At 35.4% G+C, this 25567-nt stretch overlaps 1 protein-coding gene and 1 long non-coding RNA gene across 2 annotated transcripts in view; one reads left to right on the forward strand and one right to left on the reverse strand.

Moving 5' to 3' along the window:
• The window catches only part of LOC128190653 (leucine-rich repeat and coiled-coil domain-containing protein 1-like), an 83397-nt gene that overhangs the window by 14270 nt on the left and 43560 nt on the right, over nucleotides 1-25567 (reverse strand). The window contains exons 13-18 of the mRNA XM_052862771.1: nucleotides 23823-23962; nucleotides 19988-20104; nucleotides 18059-18143; nucleotides 13884-13997; nucleotides 4537-4608; nucleotides 4296-4370 (exon numbers count right to left, since the gene is read on the reverse strand). Of these exons, the coding sequence (XP_052718731.1) occupies nucleotides 4296-4370; nucleotides 4537-4608; nucleotides 13884-13997; nucleotides 18059-18143; nucleotides 19988-20104; nucleotides 23823-23962 (603 nt within the window). The remainder of the gene's footprint in view (nucleotides 1-4295; nucleotides 4371-4536; nucleotides 4609-13883; nucleotides 13998-18058; nucleotides 18144-19987; nucleotides 20105-23822; nucleotides 23963-25567) is intronic.
• On the forward strand, nucleotides 4623-13767 carry LOC128190657 (uncharacterized). The gene is made up of 2 exons (XR_008244372.1): nucleotides 4623-4829; nucleotides 7703-13767. It is a non-coding gene; the product is annotated as an uncharacterized LOC128190657 (long non-coding RNA).

The raw sequence follows: 25567 nt of genomic DNA on the forward strand, positions 1-25567 counted from the left end.
TAAGTGTGAATAATGCATCTATGTCAAGTTTTTGTAAAGTTCTAAATAACTGAAACAAAACATAGAAAATCAAGAAACAATGTTGCCGGCATGCTACGACTTTCTTTACATGACAGGAATGTACTATATACATGTCACATGTTATCCTCATATTGAATTAATTATTTTTTTGCATGGCAATCTTCAGATCTGAATTAAAATTCAAGTATACATATTTCGGGTGCCAATTTGTTGTTGCTTTACATCTATGACATTACTTTAGGATTAACCCTCATGATTTATTGTGTAACACTTTAACGAAGTGCTGAAATTCATAGAAAATTCATGCTGATCAAAATCTACCCATGGTCAACTCATACACAATATAGAACCACTATATTAACTCATTTAATGTGTGAGATGTTCACCAACAACCTTGAGAGCCTACAAAAAGGACACTGATGTTATGACGTCAAAAGAAATAGGGTCTATGCATATGTTATACCCATGGCATACATACTGGTATGTAATACTAATGGCACACATAAGTAGAACTAGTTTAACAAGACCTTGGACTTTCAATAGGGCGTAGCTATCTATTTCTTGCGTCAAAACAAGTTTAAAATGACGCAGTTTCAAGCAAAGTATGTACCGATTGCGAAGTTTTAGCTCAAAAACCACACAAATCTGATTAATTTCAAAGAGCCATGGCTGAGTGTCTAACAATGAAATAGAGAGGCCTACGTCACAGTGCTGTTTGACACAACTACCCAAAGTCCATGCTCCTGTTAAAATGGTTCTAATATCCAAAGCATACATATGTTATACCCATGGCACACATAAGTAATATCCAAAGCATACATATGTAATACCCATGTCGTAAATATGTAATACCAATGTCATACATATTAAATACCCATGGCATACATATGTAATACCCATGGCATACATATGTAATACCCATGTCATACATATGTAATACCCATGTCATACATATGTAATACCCATGTCATACATATGTAATACCCATTGCATACATATGTAATACCAATGTCATAAATATGTAATACCCATGTCATAAATATGTAATACCAATGTCATACATATGAAATACCCATGGCATACATATGTAATACCCATGGCATACATAAGTAATACCTGTGGCATACATATATAATACCCATGTCATACATATGTAATACCCATGGCATACATATGTAATACCTATGTCATAAATATGTAATATTCATGTCATACAGTACCCGCAACGTTATTTTTTACAAGATAAACGATAGGATAGGATTCACGCACGATAGGATAGCATTAACGCACGATAGAACAGTATACACGCACGAAAGGATAGGATTAACGCACGATAGAACAGTATTCACGCACGATATGATAGGATTAATACACGATAGGAAAGGATAAACGATGTTCATGATAAACGTATGATCGCTTTAAACGATATTTACGAACAAACTGATAATGGCAGAATTTGAGAGAGAACATGTACAAATAAAGATTTATGTGGAATTTCTTTTAAGTCGCAATTGCCGAGTTGTTAATCATCGCTGCATCATTTATAGAATGTATAAAAATGACCAGTTAATTTTTTTTCAATTAAAATTATGAGCTTTAATGATCAATAAATTTTCTGCATTGTTAAAATTGTTTTCATTACCGAACACCCAAGCTGATCGCCGCGAATATTTCAGCCCGATATTAAATCACTCGGAAAATAGCAGGTTTAATTACATAAATCCAACTCTTTATAAAGTAAATATAAAATCTATCATAAGTACATTTCTTTCTGTATCAGAAAATGATACATTAAAAACGAATTATAACAGACAAGTTATAAATAAATATTTACGCAGATGCACTTTCCGCGTATGATTTGTAAACATTGTTTCATTACCACACACCCTAGCTGATTGCCGAGAACATTTCAGCCTGAATTCAAATATCACACGGAAAATAACGGATTCAAAATACAACTCGGGTTTTAATTAAATATAAATTATATCATAAATAGTTTTGTTTCTGTAAAATATTATGCAACAAAATTATATTGCATAAAAGTTAATGTTTACGCAGGTTTATGCAGGTATACACTCTGCGTACGATTTAATATATTCGATATACAGGTAAATATGTTACCTTGTTCCTAAGAACGTCGTTTTTCATTTTCAATGTTAACAGATATGATTTACATATGATATTGGTTAATTTTGATCTAAAAAAAAATTAAAAATTAGTATCCTGACGGAATGTTGGATAGGATTTTACAATTATTGTTCGATAAATATTCGGCGCACCGAACGAGTTGCAACTTAGTAATAAATTTACTTGCTTATGAAAAGTCACGATACGATTAACACGATAGGATAAACGGAGGAATTGTTGAAATTAAACGAAAAACCTGATAGGATTAACGCACGATAGGATAGGATTAACGCACGATAGAACAGTATACACGCACGATAGGATAGAATTAACGCACGATAGAACAGTATACACGCACGATACGATAGGATTGATACACGATACGATAGGATAGGATTGTAAAAAATAACGTTGCGGGTACTGTACTAGTGATGGGAAATCAGAAAATTTTCATAATCGATTATCGGAAATAATCGAAAGTGTATAATTGATTAAATAATCAAAATTTTTCAAATTATGTTTAATTGAATGAAACTCTGAACAAAAACTTGCGTCTTGCGTTGTATATACAGTAATATATACTTGTTTCAGTTGTTTGAAATTATTAAATATTTTTTCAAACAAATCAAATATGTTAATAAAATTTATATATTATTACATGTATGCACATACAATCTTATTTATTGCACCTGGTTAGAATAAAAGAAAACTAGGAATTGTACCATTTATAGTGACTAGGAAGTTAGGAGCAAGTTCAAACTTCAAACAATAAACATCAACAATTTAAAATATAACAAATTAATTTGAAATTCAGAGTTCAAATCCTATTTCAAAAGCATTAAACTAAAACAATTTAACATTTAAACATCGTGACTAGAAAGTTTACTACTGGCCGAGTCACATGACATACCACTTCAATGTTTCACCAGTACATTTCAAGGTTTTTATTCAAGAAAATGAGCAAGTCAACAATCCAAAATACTTCCACACTGTGGATTTAAAGTTTGTATTTGGATATGGAAATATTTCCTGAGTCATGTTACTGTTGGGATCTTGATAAGTGGCATTTGCACATCGCGCCGCCATTTTGTTTATAAACCTATTTTCGTTTCGATGTTTGAAAAAAGTCAAGTCGTACGAAGAATTTTTGTAACTTACGTTTGTATCAAATTTTTTTAAAAAATAATCGATTATGAAAATTTTAATCGATCATCGACATCGGGAGACATTTAGCGACCGACTTTCGATTGTCGGCGATAATCGCCCATCACTATGTCATACATATGTAATACCCATGGTATATATATTTAATACCCATGTCATACATATGTAATATCCATTTCATACATATGTAATACCTGTGGCATACATATGTAATACCCATGTCATACATATGTAATATCCATGTCATACATATGTAATACCTGTGGCATACATATGTAATACCCATGGCATACATATTTTATACCCATGTCATTCACATGTAATACCTGTGGCATAAATATGTAATACCCATGGTATTCATATGTAATACCCATGGCATAAATATGTAATACCCATGTCATACAATGTAATACCCATGTAATACATATATTATACCCAAGGCTTACTTGTATATGAATAACATCATCATTCGAAAGAGTTTTGTCTGATTTTTTAAATAAATAAAGGAAAGGAGAAACAATTATATATGTACTTCTTGAAGAGAACATATTGTCATCATACTGTAGCTAAAATCTTTGTGTTTTTCTGAACCTGTCAGTGAAAAGGAGACATATAAAATGTTTTCACAAGCAATCTGCAAATCTAGGATGCTTGCAATGCTGTGCACCTACAGTGTGTGCATTATCCTACTATTCAGTTAGAAAAGTCCCACTTTCCTGATTTACATGATTTAATGGCTCTACATTCTGGAAAGTTTAACTATACCTTTCTCATAGTGTTACCTCCCCATTTCCTTGATTCTCTGTTTATAAGCTGTACATTTTAGAACTGTAACCTACTTCAATGTACCCTTGATTATCTTACTGTTTCAATTATACTATATTTCAAAACAGTTACCCACCCCTTTTCCTTGATAATTTTCCTGTTTCAGTAACCCTACAGTCTAGAACAGAACAGTTAGCTATACAATCCCTAATCTCTACCTGTTTGAGTAGCTCCATCTGTAACATCCTTTTTCTGGCCTCCTCTACATGGGCTTCCAGCACCTGAATCCTGTCCTGTTACAGAGATCAAACAACTATTGACACAAACTATACCAAGGGAATAATGCTACACAGCAATATGATACAGCAACGACACAAACACCTATATCGCTTGATACAATGATATAATGAGACACCTATATTGTTTGATACAATGATATAATGACACAGGCCTCCGTACCTTGTATTCTGCTCCCTGCTCATGCTTGGCTTTAGATAGTTCTGCTATTCTGCCTTTCTGTTCTTTCACAAGCTGAAAAAGAAGTAGATTTGTTATGAAAACATACTACATAAGGTAGGTAGATTTGGGGTTTTAAATTTTTTTTTTCAGGTTATCTTTCAACCATACAACCATTGTATAAGAACTTTTTTTAACAAAGGATCGACCACTGAAAAAAATCTTTATTCAACAGAAAATCAACTGCTAAACAAGTACCTCATCTAACAGAGAATATCAGTGGAATTACCTATTGTGTAAGTACTCTGTTCATCAGTAGAACAACCATTGTGTAAGAACTCTGTTCATCAGTGGAACAACCATTGTGTAAGAACTCTGTTCACCAGTGGAACAACCATTGTGTAAGTACTCTGTTCATCAATAGAACAAACATTGTGTAAGAACTCGGTTCATCAGTAGAACAACCACTGTGTAAGTACTCTGTTCATCAGCGGAACAACCAGTGTGTAAGAACTCTATTCTCCAGTAGAACAAGCACTATGTAAGTACTCTGTTCTCATGTAGAACAACCATTGTGTAAGTACTCTGTTCATCAGTAGGAAAACTACTGTGTAAGAACCCTGTTCATTAGTGGAATAACCTATTGTGTAAGTACTCTGTTCATCAGTAGAACAACCATTGTGTAAGTACTCTGTTCATCAGGGGAACAACTTCTGTGTAGAACTCTGTTCATCAGGGGAACAAACATTGTGTAAATGCTCTGTTCATCAGTTGAACAACCATTGTGTAAGAACTCTGTTCATCAGTGGAACAACCATTGTGTAAGTAAACTGTTCATCAGGGGAACAACCATTGTGTAAATGCTCTGTTCATCAGTAGAACAACCATTGTGTAAGTACTCTGTTCATCAGGGGAACAACCACTGTGTAAGAACTCTGTTCATCAGGGGAACAACCATTGTGTAAATGCTCTGTTCATCAGTTGAACAACCATTGAGTAAGAACTCTGTTCATCAGTGGAACAACCATTGTGTAAGTAAACTGTTCATCAGGGGAACAACCATTGTGTAAATGCTCTGTTCATCAGTAGAACAACCATTGTGTAAATACTCTGTTCATCAGTAGAACAACCATTGTGTAAGTACTCATTTTACAGTGGAACAACCATTGTGTAAGTACTCTGTTCATCAGTAGAACAACCATTGTGTAAGTACTCTGTTCATCAGGGGAACAACCATTGTGTAAATGCTCTGTTCATCAGGGGAACAACCATTGTGTAAGTACTCATTTTACAGTGGAACAACCATTGTGTAAGTACTCTGTTCATCAGTAGAACAACCATTGTGTAAGTACTCTGTTCATCAGTGGAACAACCATTGTGTAAGTAAACTGTTCATCAGGGGAACAACAATTGTGTAAGAACTCTGTTCATCAGTGGAACAACCATTGTGTAAGTACTCTGTTCATCAGGGGAACAACCATTGTGTAAATGCTCTGTTCATCAGGGGAACAACCATTGTGTACGTACTCATTTTACAGTGGAACAACCATTGTGTAAGTACTCTGTTCATTGGTAGAACAACCATTGTGTAAGTACTCTGTCCATCAGTGGAACAACCACTGTGAAAGTACTATGTTCATCAGAACAACCACTGTGTAAGTACTCTGTTCATCAGTAGAACAACCATTGTTTAAGTACTCTGTTTACAGTGGAACAACCATTGTGAAAGTACTCTGTTCATCAGTGAAACAACCATTGTGAAAGTACTGTTTACAGTGGAAAAACCATTGGGTAAGTACAATGTTCATCAGTAGAACGACCATTTTGTACAGGTACTTTATATAACAAATGAACATCCATCTACAAGTACTTTATACAACAAGTACTCTAATCATTGGAGGAATAACCAATATACAAACAAAGTATGAGTCTTCAGAGGAACAATCAAGGACTAACTCTTTGGTCTTTTATGAACATCCATTAGATTTATTCTTTCAGACTGTCTGGGAAACATCCATTGTACATGTACATCCATCAGATAAAGACACCTGTAAAGTTTCTTTCATTATTTAAATCAATAACCTAAAAGAATTTTGATATTTTGGTTCCTCTACACAAGAATCAGTCTTAACCATGTATTTCATAGATACACCACACTGTCCTAGATACATAAAAGGTCATAATATAACGAGTTTTGCCGGCAAATCTACGGAAAATTGAAGTTACACAACATTCAGTTAGCAGTACGAGCAAAATATGCAAGTAATATTTTTGTTTAAACAAAAAACTATTGTACTTGTTGCAATTAGTTTTTGATTTATATGAATGATGCATAATTGTGAATTGCAATAGAAGACTGGCCTTATCTCACACAAAGAATAATGCTTCCTCTATAATATCTCTCCACCCACAACTAACAAACTGAGTCCTTGTAACAACCATCATCTCATCCTCTCAAATACACCGCAGACTGCCTGTAACCTTTGTGCACTCATCTAAGCATATGGAAGCAACTAGTCACAAATTTTAAATATGACATTTAACTGAGTGTTTTTCAATAAAAACATTCTAAGCAGAAAAAGGGACTCAGATGACATATTAATTATAAGTAATAGGTTTTACATGTACTTGGTTCTGATTTAATTGTAAAGTTCAACAGGGGTTCCAGCACAGAACGAGTGGTTATTGTAGTGAGAAATGATAAAACCTGTGACTTATTAAAATAAATATGAGATCAATACTTTTCAGATTATCTTGCCAGCCCTCCATTAAGTTAAATATTATCTGATGAAGCTAATTCATATTCAAGTGCAGTCTATATATGGTCTCTGTTTGGCCTTGGTGGAGGAAATAGTCCGATAACATATAATTACTTTAAAGACTGTCTGAATTCTTGTATAATCTGAAAATTAAGGTTATGAAAAAGGATGTAGTAAAGTTACATTAAGTTTTAAAGTTGTGTAGGTTGAATGCTCACTGACAGATATAGTTTATGCAGGTTTATGATTGTGTAAAAGATTATAGAACAATAATGAATGCTTCCTGGATTTAGCAGCCTCCAACAATAAATCTTAAGTGGCCTGTCTTATCCCACAAATCCAAGCTCTTGTTGAGGCTTAATCCACATTAAGCTGCATTATTAGCCTAATTTACTGTCTGTGTCTTTCAGAAATCAGGGACAAAATCAATCAAAGTTCAGACCAGGGGAAGTCAAAAAGGCAATCCTGGGGCCTAAAAAAGAGACAAAATGGTTCAGAAAACCTGGAAAGCCTCTCCAAACAGTGGTACACAGGAATCTAAGATGATCTAAAAATGGATGCTGTAAAATCAGTGGTCAGGGTAAATTATGTAGGATGGCATGGAGGGAAAGAGATTGCAGCAATTCACCACACCGCGGTGTCCAGTATTAAGCAGCAATGAAGTAACCCAAATATGCCATAACTCTGAGAATGACATGCAAGGAAATTATGGAGCGAAAACAAGGACTCCGCTGAGAGGAGCAGGGCAGGTGTAAAAATCAGATGACTCGTAAGGACGTCCACACTATTAGAACTGACAGATTGAGATTAATAAACAATCTCTGTATGTACCCTGGTAATCACCTCTAAGATCAAGTCATTTACCTTACACCTAATAAACACCACACATCATATCTAAAAACAAGACAACAGTCAGAAATTAAGACCACAATCAGTCGATCAAAAGGTCACCACAGAAATTAATTTCCTCTGTTTCTTTTGATTGTTTTTGTTTTGTAATTATTTGAAAATCTTGCAGTGGTTAGGCCTGGCGACATTTATCTTGTGAGTATTAACGCTCTACTACAATTTTCTCCTACTCCAGCTTTGTGCATAAATAGAAACCAGTCAAAGTCTGCTTGGATTTATAAATTCATTTGATTACAACCATAAATAGCTTTGAGTTGAATTTCATTGCAGGGTAAATCTAAAAGTGCAATAAAGATAAAAGTTAAAATCTAACTAACATATTTGTGAACTCGGATGCAGGGTATTAAACTATCTTCACAATGTAGATTTTCAAAGTATATCCAAAGATTCAAGAGTTTTTTAATCTACAAATTCCAGCCTTAATTTTACATACACAAAATAATTTTGAGCTTAACCAATTTTCCACTTGAGAGCTTGTACTTTTCCGCTGCTGACAAAGTTCTACTGGAGACTAAGTATCTCGGCACCTTTGACAGGAAGTGAGCTCAGCCAGCCAATAGATAGGATGATTGACTTAATCCTGCGGGGTGTGTTGTTGTGATGTCATCAGCAATGGCCGCTGGACCTGTAAATGCACGTCAGCATCATCTAACTCACAGCATCAAACTCTTCTGAGAAAAAACTAATTAATAAATGAAGTCAGAGTTGGATGTCCTCACCGAGGGGCACCTGAACTCTTGGATAATTTCACACATCCAATGTGATCAGAAAAATAGGAAATCCAAGTAATAACTAATTGGTACTGGGTGTGAGTTAAGAGTCGTTATCATAATGATGAAAATCATTAGGAAATGAGTGAGATCAAATTTAGAGGAAGAATATCAAAAATCATTCAGAAATGAGCGAGTCTTCAGAAAATAAATATCTATAGAAACATGGAATGCAATAACGTAGGACTAATATGTTTTTTTTTTTAAATCAGCTTTTTAATGAGGCATACTTGTTATTGTTGAAGGTGATTGGGGCACAAGATAATTGTTCTCAGTAAACATGTATAAAATAGTATTTCTTTAGACTACAGCAGTATTATCTTGTTTCTCTAAATCCTTTTTGAACAGAACTAAAATGTTATCGTAAGTTATTTGCAAGTATTTCTAAGCAACAGAGAAATTAAAAAATACTGTGATGACCATGATTATTTTTTCTGCCATCATAATGACCCTTAAAAATAATTGACGACACAATCTATAAACAATAGACCCCTTCATAAAAACTGCAGTACTGCTCTTTTCCAGGGCAAAATGACATAGTTTGGTGAAATATGACGTAACATCAATTGTTTCATTTACATCATTTACCTATTAAATCTTTGGCAAAGTGAATGATTACAATCAAATATGGTTATGCATTTTACAGATAAATTTTCCCAAGTCACAAGTTAAACTAATCAATCCTTGTTTAAATTTCCAACATGTAACAATGCAGCAAAGAAAAACATGTATGAGTCATGAGACAGAAAATGACACAAAACTTCAATGTCGCCTTCTCTCATTCAAATCAAACTTATTTTCCATCCAATCTTGCAAACCTTGTCCAATCATTTAACAAGTTTCCAGAAAAGCTCTGCCAGAAACTCTTTCCATGGGTTCTTCAGGCAAAACTACTGTATGAAAGATGATCAGGAATATTAAGTGTTTTCCATGTGGCTGCTATTTGTCTCTGAGGAACCATTGCAGACATTGGGACGGACTGATTTATGTTCTGCTGATAATTAGAACACATTTCTGTGTCAACAGGAATTTATAGTTCACTGAGTTGTGAAATTAAAAAAGTAGAATAGTCTATGAATTCAAACTGTTCTAATTAATGCCAATACAGGTAAAAAGTTAATCATAAATTGAAGGGTTGCCCTTCTTTCTGATTTTAAAATTGCAACATTTCCTTTAATAATTTTTTTAATCAAAGCATTTTGGATCATTACTTTACTTTTCAATAAAATATTCCATATCAGTATAAAGGTTTTAGTCTTGAATATGTTTACATGAGAAAAAAAATGGACCAACAAAGAAATAAAACACAAACCAAAACAAAGCTGGATGTTAACACGACACAAACAAACATGCTGGGATGTCCGTTCCAGCCGCAGAATCACATTTAAACTCAATTAACACGATTTCCATGACAATACTTCAGGGGAGACAATTTTAGCTTTACACTATCTCGACACCCATCTGACATATAAGATCAGTCGATGGATAAAGTACAAAAGGAATTAAGACTCGGCAAAAAGTACAAGCAAATTAGAATAAAACACAAATATACCCTGATTTCAATGGACATGAAACTGGGGCTGGTTCCATTCACAAAAGTACGACTCATGGATCATTAATTGTAAAAAAAAACCTGAACAAAGATGTGATTTTGCTTCACTGAAACAAAATGCTCTAATTAAGCAGCAACAAAGGCAGTTACTACTTGTACAAACTTCTGATGATTGCTACAGTGTAAACAACAGACTTAGGATTAGCAACTTGAATAATTTACCTAATTCCTCATGTGTAAAAGCAAACTCTTCTTGAATAAGAACATTACTCATTTACTTTTGCATGCATCTTAACAAGTCTTTATAAGGTTTGTCGTTCAACTGTGTTCATGTCCCTCAAAGTTTGTTCATCTGACTTAAAACTGGGGTGCGTTCTAAATCGTTCCTGTTATGTAGCTGCTATACTGTTAAACAACAAGCTAGCCTAGCCACTACGTAGAAATTTGTAGCATATATTTTTAAAGCTAGGCATCAAATTCAAGATGGCTTCTTTAGTTACTACTGTTACAAATATGAAATTTATTTCATTTAGTGATATTTTTTCATCCTATTTATGAATTTTTTCATTTATATTTCCGCTTGAAATTGACAAAATATGTCAATGTAATAAGTTTTTATTTGAATATTTCCAACTTCAAATCAGAGACATAGCAGCTTAACTAGCGGTCCATGCAATAGACTAAGACATCTATGACATAGCAGCTAGACTAGCTGCTACGCAGCCCTGTTGTATTATGGCAAAATGTGAAAGGTCAAGGTCACTGACAGCATTTGCCCATCATCTTTAATTTCCAACATACATAAATGTTTAAACATTTTTTGGTGTATTAAATACAATACAGCTTTAACCTTTAAACATCAATGATAAGACAGTGAGAGATATTTATACCTTTCTAACCTTCTTTTTTTTTAAACATTTCCATATTTTTAAATTCCTTTACTTGGATTTGACAGGTGCCTTACTGCAAGGTTTTGACAGAAGCAAATTAAAATTGACACTATGGCTTTACACTGAAATTTGACAGCTGCAAATTCAATGTTTTGACCAGATTATAAATGTCAATAGGGTTTGACAGTTGCAAGTTGTAAATGACACTTGGGTTTGACAGCTTAGTTAAGATTGTAATTAACAGTTTGAAAGTTGAAAATTGTTTTTTAACACTATGGTTGGATTGTTGCAAACTGTAAATGACATTAGTTGCAGAATGTTACTGACACTTTGACTTGGCAAATGCAGAGTGTTACTGACACTTTGACTTGTCAAATACAGAGTGTCACTGACACTTTGACTTGACAAATACAGAGTGTCACTGACACTTTGACTTGACAAATGCAGAGTGTCACTGACATTGACACTTTGACTTGACAAATGCAGAGTGTCATTGACACTTTGACTTGACAAATGCAGAGTGTCTAGACACTTTGACTTGACAATGTCAGAGTGTTACTGACACTTTGACTTGACAACTGCAGTGTCATTGACACTTTGACTTGACAATAGCAGAGTGTTACTGACACTTTGACTTGACAATGGCAGAATGTCACTGACACTTTGAATTACAGTTTGAGGGTTCAGAAGATGTGGAGTGTTACTGACACTTTGACTTGTTAATTGCAGAGTGAGGGTTCAGAAGATGAGGAGTATTACTGACACTTTGACTTGACAATTGCAGTTTCAGGGTTAAGAAGATGTGGAGTGTTACTGACACTTTGACTTGAAAATTGCAGTTTGAGGGTTCAGAAGATGTGGAGTGTCACTGACACTTTGACTTGAAAATTGCAGTTTGAGGGTTCAGAAGATGTGGAGTGTCACTGACACTTTGACTTGACAATTGCAGTTTGAGGGTTCGGAGGATGTGGAGTGTCACTGACACTTTAACTTGACAATTGCAGTTTGAGGGTTCAGAAGATGTGGAGTGTCACTGACACTTTGACTTGACAATTGCAGGGAGAGGGTTCAGAAGATGTGAAGTGTTACTGACTCTTTGACTTGAAAATTGCAGTTTGAGGGTTCAGAAGATGTGAATGTTACTGACTGTTTGACTTGAAAATTGCAGTTTGAGGGTTCAGAAGATGTGGAGTGTCACTGACACTTTGATTTGACAATTGCAGTTTGAGGGTTCTGAAGATGTGGAGTGTCACTGACACTTTGACTTGACAATTGCAGTTTGAGGGTTCAGAAGATGTGGAGTGTCACTGACACTTTAACTTGACAATTGCAGTTTGAGGGTTCAGAAGATGTGAAGTGTTACTGACTCTTTGAATTGCAGTTTGAGGGTTCAGAAGATGTGGAGTGTCACTGACACTTTGACTTGACAATTGCAGAGAGAGGGTTCAGAAGATGTGAAGTGTTACTGACTCTTTGACTTGAAAATTGCAGTTTGAGGGTTCAGAAGATGTGGAGTGTCACTGACATTTTGACTTGACAATTGCAGTTTGAGGGTTCAGAAGATGTGAATGTTACTGACTCTTTGACTTGACAATTGCAGTTTGAGGGTTCAGAAGATTTGGAGTGTCACTGACACTTTGACTTTACAATTGCAGTTTGAGGGTTTAGAAGATGTGGAGTGTCACTGACACTTTGACTTGACAATTGCAGTTTGAGGGTTCAGAAGATTTGGAGTGTCACTGATACTTTGGTTCGACAGTTGCCTATTGTAATATACAATAGAGTTTAAGAATTGCAGATTGTCATTGACATCAAGTTTGGCAGTTGGAAATTGCCCCTTACACATGGGTTTGACAGTTGCAGCCTGTCAATGACATTAAGTTTGGCAGTTACAGACTGTCAATGACAGTAGGGTTTAACAGGTACAGACTGTCAATGACAGTAGGGCTTGACAGTTACAGACAGTCAATGACAGAAGGTTTGACAGTTACATACTGTAAATGACAGTAGGGCTTGACAGTTACAGATTGTCAAAGACAGAAGGGTTTGACAGTTACAGAAGTCAATGACAGTGGAGTTTGACAGTTACAGTCAATGACAGTAGGGTTTGACAGTTGTAGGCTGTCATTGCAACAAGGTTTACAAATTGTCACTAACAATAAGTTTGATAGTTGCATTATGTCACTGAGATTAAGGTTTAACAGTTGCAGACTGTAAATGACACAGCTATCTAATTGACATGAGTTTATTCACTGGATTAAATAAATGTTTATTTGGCACCCCTTACTTAGAGTTTAACTGCAACATTTTCTCCTCTCTTCTGCAATGTGTTTGTTTAATTATCTTATTAATAATAAATTTGATCACATGGTCAATTGATTTTGTACATTTTTTTGTTCAAACAAAAAAAAATCTACAAGGGAATACAGGTAATTGAGCCCTTTGAGCTTGTTGATTTGGCCGTATTTACCTGTGTGAGTTCACTAATCATGGCTGATGATGTCTCATCTTTCTGCTGAGCTGCCAATAATGCCTGCTTATTTTCTGCATTCTCCTCACTCACTGTTTGGTATGCATGTTGAAGCTGTGGAAAATAAAAATAAATATTGTAAAAAATATGTATCTTAATTACTTCTTATAACCACAACACTACATTATCAAACAAGAGGCCCATGGGCCACATCGCTCACCTGAGGAACAATAGGTATGATAAAGTCAGCTTATGGAGTCATTATACAAACAACCTGTACAATGTACAATAATACATGTAGATCCTGTATAAATAAAATCCATTTTTCCCCCTTGGAACTCAGATAGCCCTGATTGCTGCCATTATTTACAAGAGCAGATTTTAATCACCGCTCCTGCACATATATTGGGACTCAACGTTACGCAGGCAGGGATGACCGCACACCTACGCAACTCAACAGGTACCAACGTTAACGCAAGCAGGGATAACGCAAGCAGGGATGACCACACACTTGCGCCAACAGCTCAACCTAACCCAAGCAGGGAGTACCGCACTCTTGCGCTAGAAAGGCCAGAACACCAGCAGGGATGACCATACACTAGTGCTCCGCCGCATCCACCAATACAAGCAGGGATGACCGCACACTTGTATTAATGACAAGGCAGGAATGACCGCACACTCTGTATCTTAGACTTAACAAGAACACGAAGATTAGATAGGGCAGGGATGTCCACAGACTCAATCTATCCAAACCTGTTCAAGGTTAACCCCAGACAGTCACTCCTCATAATGCAATAGACACTGTCCCTATATATGTGCCGGCCTAAAATAATTCATAGTATCTAAAAATTGGAAATAAAAAATAAGCAAACTAATCCGGCCTAACCCAAAACTACTTATGCAGAACAACTTATATACATTGAATACTTATTATTGTATAAAAATAATCATCACAATAATTGGTTAACAGTGGATGCATTAATCAAAATAATAAAGAATCAATAAATCAAGGGCAATAACTCAATACAGTAATACAAAAAGATTCTAATGAAAAAATAGCTGCCTGCTTCAATTTTATAGTCATATCACATGTTGAGTATTGCAGTTCTCAAAAAGATCCTTTACAATTGTTTATATATGGGATATTTAGCTACATCAAACTCTGAACCTTCTTGTGAGGCCAAAGAATTGTCCTGGAGCCAAAGTCTTAACAATTATAAAGAATCATCTTGCTGATTATTTTCTGAGAAGAAGATTTTTAAAGATTTACTCTATATATTCCTAAGTAAAACTTTAACACCCCTCCCCCCCAATGTGGCCTCACCCTACCCCCAGGGATCATGATTTTCACAACTTTGAATCTACACAACCTGAGGATGCTTCCACACAAGTTTCAGCTTTCCTGGCTGATAAGTTTCTGAGAGGAAGATTTTTAAAGATTTACTCTATATTTTCCTATGTAAAACTTCGACCCCCCATTGTGGCCCCACCCTACACCCAGGAGTCATGATTTTCACAACTTTGAATCTATACTACCTGAGGATGCTTCCACACAAGTTTCAGCTTTCCTGGCTGATTAGAATCTGAGAAGAAGATTTTTAAAGATTTACTCTATATATTCCTATGTAAAACTTCAGCCTCCCATTGTGCCCCACCCTACCCCCAGGGATCATGATTTTCACAACTTTGAATCTACACTGCCTTAGGATGCTTCCACACAAGTTTCAGCTTTCCTGCCTGATTAGTTTCTGAGAAGAAGATTTTTAAAGATTTACTCTATATATTCCTATGTAAAACTTCAACCCCCCATTGTGGCCCCACCCTACCCCCGGGGGTCATGAATTTTACAACTTTGAATCTACACTACCTGAGGATGCTTCCACACAAGTTTCAGCTTTCCTGGCTGTTTAGTTTCTGAGAAGAAGATTTTTAAAGATTTACTCTATATATTCCTAAGTAAAAATTCCAACCCCCATTGTGGCCCCACCCGACCCCTGGGGGTCATGAATTTTACAACTTTGAATCTACACTACCTGAGGATGCTTCCACACAAGTTTCAGCTTTCCTGGCTGTTTAGTTTCTGAGAAGAAGATTTTTAAAGATTTACTCTATATATTCCTATGTAAAACTTCGACCCCCCATTGTGGCCCCACCCTACCCCCGGGGGTCATGATTTTCACAACTTTGAATCTACACTACCTGAGGATGCTTCCACACAAGTTTCAGCTTTCCTGGCTGTTTAGTTTCTGAGAAGAAGATTTTTAAAGATTTACTCTATATATTCCTATGTAAAAATTCCAACCCCCATTGTGGCCCCACCCGACCCCTGGGGGTCATGAATTTTACAACTTTGAATCTACACTACCTGAGGATGCTTCCACACAAGTTTCAGCTTTCCTGGCTGTTTAGTTTCTGAGAAGAAGATTTTTAAAGATTTACTCTATATATTCCTATGTAAAACTTCGACCCCCCATTGTGGCCCCACCCTACCCCCGGGGGTCATGAATTTCACAACTTTGAATCTACACTACCTGAGGATGCTTCCACACAAGTTTCAGCTTTCCTGACTTTCTGGTTCTTGAGAAGAAGATTTTTGAAAATTCCTCGAAATTTTTCATTAATTTCTAATTATCTCCCCTTGAAAACGGGTGTGACCCTTAATTTTCACAACTTTGAATCCCCTTTGCCTAAGGATGATTTGTGCCAAGTTTGGTTGAAATTGGCCCAGTAGTTCTTGAGAAGATGTTGAAAATGTGGAAAGTTTACGGACAGACAGACAGACGGACAGATGGACAACAGACAAAATGTGATCAGAATAGCTCACTTGAGCTTTCAGCTCAGGTGAGCTATAAACCCATACATAAATACAATTTATTTGCTTGGTTAGCAAAAATCCAAAATAAAAAATAATCACCATTTAATACGTTATAAATAATTTGATGGTTTCATAATTAACCAAGCTTGTAATGGCAGTTGTAATATTAGCTACAAATGGGATAGTTTAGGATTCCCCTAAGTGAAATAAACTGGTGTCAGTGTTGTTGATTTCCGAGGCTGTGACAAGCCTAGGTGAGTGGTAGGCTGCCTAGCCTGTGATGTGGGGGTAATCTTTGTGTCTAGTGCATCCTCTCATCTCCTGCCTCACGCGGGGTCACACACTGGTACAGGTACAGACAATTAGAAGTACTGGGCAAATATCAACACCATCAGTCCAACACACACCCAGACCACACAGCTTCTAACCACCGCTGCATTTATTTCAAATTTATTCTTGATAAAATTTTTCAGCGTTGGTATTTTAGAAACTAAATTGCCCAGTCTAATAAATAATTAACCAAATTCCTTAGATCTGAATAGCATTCAGGATATTGTACAATTCATAAAATAAAAGTGGAGTTCTGTGTGTGTGTGTGGGGGGGGGGGGGGGGCAAGTTTACAAAAGAGATACCATATTCAGTGCATTATCAAATTGATCATAACATAAATAAAAGATGTGTAGATCTGAAGAGTATTCAAACATTTTGTGTGACAGAGTGAAATAACAGCTGACAGAAGAATGACAATACAGACATAATGTTGGATGGAGGGCAAGACTTGGAGCTAATCATAGAGGTGGACTTGGCCAGGAAGTTAGTTTTCCCAAACGTCAAATTAAACAATATTCCAGCTCATGGCAGAGTTATAGTTAGCCCTAAAAACATAACAGAACAGTACAATTGGAAGAGCATTGAGAAAAGGCAAACAAAATTATGGACTCCTAATTACAGACTGGAGGGAGCAAGGAGGGAGCATGTGTTAAGACTCCACTCCCTACAACACAGGCTTTGAATCTGAAAGACAGCTTCCTTGCTTATCCTAATAAGGCATTTAGTTTGCCATCTAGATGTCCAGGGGTTGAGAAGATTCTGTGATAAATCCATATATTTTTGCTATGTATTTGATCATCACAGCCTTGCCCCAACACCTAGCCCCAGGCCAAGAAACTTAAATAAGCTCACTTTTGATCTTGATCTCATCAATTCAGAAAGAATATATACAGCTGAAAAGTGAGACTGAGACCAAAAGTAAACTTATCCAAGTTTTATGGCCCAGGGACATGAACCCCTGACCTAGAGGTCTAAAATCTTACAATATTTGTTGAACCCTCTGTTAATCATAATCAGATGAAGACCTACCTCTTTGAATCTGTTTGCTTCAATCTGCAAGGCCATTCTGAACTCATCCTCTAGATCAGAATATTGTTTTGACAACAAGTCCACTCTGAAATCAAAGAAAATCAATGAAAAAAATTACCAAAGTACAATGAGCACATAAACTTGCTTTCATTTTTGTTAAATTTAAAATACCTTTATCCCTTGTTATCAGAGATCTCTACACACAGTGGTCCTCTTCAAGAATGGAAATCTGTTTTCATACTATTGAGAATTACAGCTATATCATTGCCGAACTTCTGCTCAGAATATGTATACTGTTAATTGCCTTAGTAGATTTTGTTTCAATGACCCTTGTGATCTGATCAGTAGGGACCTCACAGGGCTGCACCAGCAGTGTTCTGAGCTGGTGATAGTCTCTAATCGGTCAACTAACCACTACAGCTGAGCCGAGTTTGCCCACTGAGTTTACGCTCTGTGAACTCTCACCCCAGTGTCACCTTACCACTACAGCTGAGCCGAGTTTGCCCGCTGAGTTTACACTCTGTGAACTCTCACTCCAATGCAAACAACAGATCTTTTCTGAACTCTAAAAGGATATTGACTTCTTTAAAAGGAAATATATGTCAATTTCTCCAGTTTCTTTCTGGAGGTAGGGTTGGTGGTTGGGGTATACTTTCTACAAACTAAAGAACTGATAAGATTTTAAGATGAAATGAACAATATGTGCCAGGTTTGAATTGTATGTATTTTTCACAGAGTATTTCAATAGATAATTTAAGAATTTTCGGTAAGCAATGCTCAAGATCTTATGAACAAAAAAATGCAAAGATTTGACAATTCCTTTTCAAAATAGGTACCAGTAAACTTCTTCATAATTCTTAAAAACTCTATTGTGACAAGTCTTGACAATTTGGTTTGTTTGTTAGGAGATGATAACTTTGTCCTAAATATGACAGTAAAAATGTTTAGAAAAATGCTGTTTGAAATAATACCTCTGGCAAAATGAAAGAAGACTAGCAGCCGTGCTGACATAAATATACAATTAGAGGCGAGATAACTGGGTTTTTTCTGGAAGCTTTAATTGTGTGGGGCTCCATGTGTCCTAGACCAGACAACAGAAGATGGCAGCCAAGCAAGTGCTTGCTTTCTCTCCCAGCTAATCCGGATTAATGTGTTTATTATACATAATCAGCCCAAACAAACAGTTTTACTTAACCCCTTCCTCAGCTGCTGCCCACTGAATTCTCTAAGAATACGATCCACAACTTATTGTTGTGGTGATGTAATCTAATTAGTGGGGTCAATTAACACAGCATTAATTGTTTGCAATACTTCATGCAGTCTTAAATAATATTTGACACTTCATGCACAAGTTTGCCAAGAGTTTCATTCATCTCTCTAAACTATCCTTCTCACGAAAATAGAAACAATATCACCTTGGAATAAGATCAAGTATAACATAACAAACGCACATTGAGACTGACAGGACTAAAATTTAGACACACCACAACTTTTTCTGATCCTCAATCCCCTTTAACACACGAAATCATAAACACTCTTAAATAAGCAGTACCGGTAATCCATTTATAAAGCATCCCTGTTTCTTATTTCAGATTGAGTATATTTTTCGTATTTTTAGCTATTAAACTTTAGAAAAGGTTGTTTTTCATAAACACTTCTCAGATCAAATTTGAAATTAAAAAATTTGGAAGGAAGGTTCTGTTCCTGAGTCAATGAGGGTAGCAGCACTTTTTGATGGGTGGCTATAGGGTGTGGCCATGGCTATAGGGTGTGGCCATGGCTATAGTGTGTGGCCATGGCTATAGGGTGTGGCCATGTTGGGTGATGAACCTGAGAGAGATTTGTTGAATGACGTCTCTGTGTGACGACTTACTTGTCATTCTGGGACTTGACCTCCATACAGTAGTTCTTCTCTGCCTGACGACTTACTTGTCATTCTGGGACTTGACCTCCATACTGTAGTTCTTCTCTGCCTTCTTGACCTGCTCTGCGATCACTTCCTGTAACTCACGGCTGTCCAGACTGTATCGCTTCTTCATCTCCTCCCTGTAACATTGACAGGATCATTAAAAAAAGTGTACATATTTAGAATGGTATCTGTAACATTGACAAGATCATTCAGAAACGCTTACATATTTAGAATGTTAATGGTACGACATCCTAATATTAAAATAAAATGAAATTGAATTAAAGGATATTCTGAAATTTATATTCGAATATTTAACATTTGTACATTAATAAAACATCTGCAATGCCTTTAAAAGATCTTTATGTATGGTATTGACCCACAACAATAAAAATAAGCTACTTTGGGTCAAGAAAAATAATAATTGTGGTACATATTTATGGGAAAATTAACCGAGGTTGTCATTTCAAAGCTCTGAAAACAATTTTTATCTCAGTTGATATCGAAATTTGTAGAAAACGGTCATAACAGGAAATATTAAATATCGCTATGACAAGGCTAAATAGTTGTAAAGAAAAGTGTTTATGGGTACAAATAAAGGCATTACAGAAATAAGGGCTAGTTATTACTGGGACTGTGGGAGCAGTGTAGGATTCAAATACATTAAAATAATTTGTACAAGTCAGAATGTGGTGCTCTGTAGGTATTTCTGTCACAGCGCTATCAAATACAGGGTGATAATCTTGTGTCAGTAGGATTAGACGTCAGAGGCTGATGCAGAGAAAAATCGTCAAGGCGGTGGGGAATCTCGTATTATGTGGTTTGCCTGCATGGGACTTAATTTGATTTAATTCACTTCACCACAAGTCTGAAATAGCAGCTCGACATTAAGAGTCTTGTGGTCCCTTGTAACCTCAACGCTCCAATACAAGCCCAAATGTGGAATTTCATTTGTTCAATTGTTTCATTCCCATATTTCTTTTGGAGCTGTCAGAATGCTGCGAATGCTAGTCACATACAACGTCTTCAACCTATCGAAAGTCCGCTTCATTTTCTTATTCGATCCATTTGTTGTAGTTTTGTATTAATTCCTAGAGATGGACAAAGATATATTGCAGAGCAAAAACCTTGTTCATCTAACTTAATTCTACATAAGTGCATGATTCCAAATGACCAGCTCTACTTCATGAAGCTAAAAGCAACCATTACTAAACAAGTTCCTAGCACAGTGGACCAATAAATTTGCATACTTTTCAGTTTTACCACTTGATAAACTAGCCACTGCAGGATTTTAGCAAATAAGATTGGAGAAGAGATGTAGCGTCCCTCGTCACAACACAGCACTTCACTACTAGTAATGACTTTTCTGGGAGAGCTAATAAGAGGCCTGTCTAATTTCTATCCCGACTTGTTATTTCTTGATTGAATCACCTAGAATGGCTTCCACTAGTTTTTTCAGGCACTGACGTTCACCAGTCATGAACTACTATACCTAATGGAGACATACCAGGGTGTAAACTTCATTAGTACCAAATAACTCGGTATTTATAGTCCCCTGACTTATATTTAGTACCATTCAGGAAAATGAACCTTATAAAACTGTAAAATAACTGAGATGATTAGATGAGTCTGGTCAATGGAACCAAGAGTCCATATCATCAGTGGGTGACAGTTATTTACTTAGAATGCAGGAAATGTTGCAACAAGAAAGAAAGGGAAACATGATAATTGGTGCAATTTTCACAAAACTAAGTCAAGTGATCAACAAGATCTTGATAAAATGAAAATAGATGCTTCCACTTTAGTTGTATATGGGGTAACAGAGTAATTGGTCCTAACACAGCTATCAGCCAAATAGGATCTGGCCATCAGAAGTCGGTACCAATTTCATCCCATTCCATCTGACCTAATTACAGCGGCATATGAAGACCTTGACTCTCTTAAAACTGTCCATTCATAAACTCATCATCTCCATGGATTATGGTAATTAACCACATTTTTTGCATGACTGGGTCAAGTTTTGAGCAGGATGTCATCAAACTGTTTTATATTTAAAAGTAAACATTTCTTGATTATGTACACTTGTTTTGTCATTTATATTAAAAAAGATCCTTATCAAATACAAAAATATATCTATTTTCCCAGGCATGTGAATCAATCAACTGGTTGAGTATTGGCTTTCTTTAGGGCTTGGTTGAACTATTGAATGCTAGCTGTTACAGTAGTACTTTTATGGCCTTTAATTTGACTTGGCTGCAATATTTTATTTCTCTGTGTTCCTATCACTATCAGTGTTGTTTCTGTAACAAATTACTTCTCGCTCTGTGTCTGAAACAACTGCACATCCTACTCTATTAAATACACAATTCAATATCCTGATATCATAATGAAACATTCTGATGACTCAAAAATAGCAACAAAATTTACTATTAGTTTCATGTAGTTTACATGTCTGAAAATTAAAATTCGCGAGATAGGTTTCTTGCAATTTTACGCATATATTAATTCCTCGTGTTTAATTAGGAATTTACGGTAATCTGTTCCAACCCAGTTTATATGCATATAAATTTTGATTTCATTGAGGTAATACCTTTAATTCATTTCTCTATCTAAAAGTACAAATTAAAATAAACAAATGTTGTCAATACAGATAACAATCAATTGTACTAAATTTTAATGTAATATCATGCTGTTTGATAGTCTTTTGAAAGGAAAAAAGGTTTTTCTCAAAAGTGTCAACTTCTTTAATCTGCCCCTGAAACAGTGTGTTTGAGAGAGGAATTGATCTGTGTTGCTGACCTGTGTTGCTGACCTGAATACTTATCTATGTTGCTGTTCTATGGACATTATCTGTTATATTTCTAATCATTTGTGTTGCTGTTATGGATACAACATCTTTGTTGATTTTCTGGATTTTTAATGTGTTGCTGTTCTTAAAGAGGTATGGTCACGATTTTGGTCAAAAATTTTTTTTCCGATTTTAACGTGCTTCAGAAAGGCATTTTTAATAGGCAACTGAAATTTGAGTGTCATTTGTTGAGTTATAAGCTTGTTACAGAGCTTGAAATTCTTGGTTAACTTATGTAAACAAAGCGTTTGTTTACATTTTGAATGTTGAAGTAAAAATTTCAATTTTAAACCTAAACCGAATTTATTAAATGTTAAGAACTGTTTATCTATGCTTAAAATGAATAAAAAGATTGACAAATACCGGTAAGTTGGAAAAAGATTTTTTACTGGTATATTGAACTTATGCAAACAAAGAAGAGCACGAGCCTTGTTTACATGACAAAGAATTGTGAGCCCTGTATCTTGCTTATAACTCTACGAGTGACTCTCAAATTTTATTTGATCATAAAAAATGCATTTCTAAAGCATTGTAAATAATAAAGACATTAAAATAGAATTTGACCAAAATCGTGACCATGCCCCTTTAATAAATCATCTTTGTTGTTTACTGGTGCGCCTGTTCTGAACCTACAACATGTGTTGTTCTGTATCTGTCTTCATACTGTATTACCTATTTTGCTGTTCAGGACTTATTACTGGTGTTGCTTCTCTTTACTACCTAAGTTGCTATCCTGGACTTATTAACTGTCTAGCTATTTTTCATAACCTGTGTTTCTGTTCTAGACCTATTTTTCATGTTGTTATTTTTTAAAATCTATTCTGTTGTTCTGCACCTTTAACCTGTGTTGCTATTCTTCAATACCTGTGTTGCTGTATTCTATTACCTGTGTTGCTTTACTGGACCTATTACCTATGTTGCTATCCTTCAATATCCTTTATTACCTGTGTTGCTATTTTTCAACACCTGTGTTGCTATTCTTTATTACCTGTGTGGCTATTCTTTATTACCTGTGTTGCTGTTCCCTGTTGGCGAGCAGCTCCTGTAGCTGTGAGATCTGAGATTTCTGTTTCTCATTTGTTGCTTTGGTCAACTCGAGCTCTCGAGACAAGGCAGCTGCTCTCATCTGGGCATCCTGGGTTTTCTTTTGCTTTTAATTAAATAAAGAACTATATATGATATTAATCAAATTTGGCCCCCATGATTCGCCATTTATTAAAGTGTTTCAGGTACATTAAATTATTGGGTTATTTTTATAAAAAGTTGATACAAACTATATTTTCACATATATATTAGCTTTATTTGCACTCATTGGCAGTATATGACGTCAGAAGTGACGCTATTTTAATAATTCAATCAAAATCAGTCATTATTTGACATTTTTCTTATCTTTTTTTTGAATGGGAATATAGAGCGATGCTTTGAACAAGAACAAAATTTTTGTCCCTTATAAGTACTGAAAAGCTACATCTTTGGTGAAAATATTTTGTTTGTTCAAGCAATCGCTCAATGTTTTCTTGAAGAAAAATTGCTTGAAAACTAGCCTTTTTACAATAAAAATGCGAAAATGGCGAGAAAAGGTGAACTTTATGATGTCATATTTTTAAATTGTGGGCACTTTATTCAAAATGAAAATTATGAATAAACTTCAAATGTATATTTGTACAAAGAAAACAGAGAATTACAGTATAATGTTGATATTCATTTTAGGGGGCCGTTTTAGGCTCAAACCGTATATAGTCGTTTGGTTACATTACAAAATTATTACAATAAAATGAGGCCAATAGAATGCAAAGCATAACTGTAAAAAAAATCATTTGATAAACCAAACTTTATTTTTCCCTAAAAAACAAAACTGTGCTGATATATTAAAGATGTAAATGCAATCATTGATTTCAATCATTTCTAAATATTAGAAATTAACTTTGATATTTGGTGATTACTTCAAGACAAACATTTGTTTTGTCTTTTGGAAGACTTGTATATTCGTTCAATTCAATGAGAAACCTGTGGGAAATACCCAAGTATGTATAACACAGGGATAATTCTAGGCTGAGTCTTGACAGGAAGTGTTATATATAAATTCTGAGAGAGAGAGGCGTTCTTTAAAATTATCCATTACTGACTAATAGATCAGACCTCACAAAAATAGCCTGTCAAAGGGGCTGAATGACCAGCTAAACATCTTCATCCAAATCTACTAAATCAAATTCTACATGTTTGTGGAAATCCAATAATTTGGTAGCGCTTTCCGATGAGAGATAAAATCACAAGAAAGGCTGCGGAATGGATCAAAGCACCAGCTAAGGTGCCCTTTGGCCATGGAGTAGATTTCCAAGCTTGGAGATTTATGAAAATGCTAAAATCAATTACAGAAAAAATACACTTAAATTATCTCCATTTACTGTCTGTGAAAGCTTCACTTCCCATAATGGAAGAGTTATCTTTCCCTGGAACATGTACTATTCATTTACAATTGATTAATACACTAGATCACCCTCTTTTATAGGAGTGAAGATAATCTGATGATACTAGATTTGAGACAACTCCCCTGAAGCCAAACAACCAAATGTCATTTTTAATGTTATGGCCAACTATTAATTTCCAAACCTCTACCTATAATCAAAGTACTGAAGAACTGGCGGGAGTTGATTTTATCGATGTTTAGGTTATATATTTTAAAATCAATGATATGTTATTTTGCAAGATAAATACAGGTAGTTTCTAATCTGTATTTGAATTACGCACATTTTTA

Source organism: Crassostrea angulata, chromosome 6 (genome assembly GCF_025612915.1).
Source record: "Crassostrea angulata isolate pt1a10 chromosome 6, ASM2561291v2, whole genome shotgun sequence".
Classification (NCBI taxonomy): Eukaryota; Metazoa; Mollusca; class Bivalvia; order Ostreida; family Ostreidae; genus Magallana; species Magallana angulata.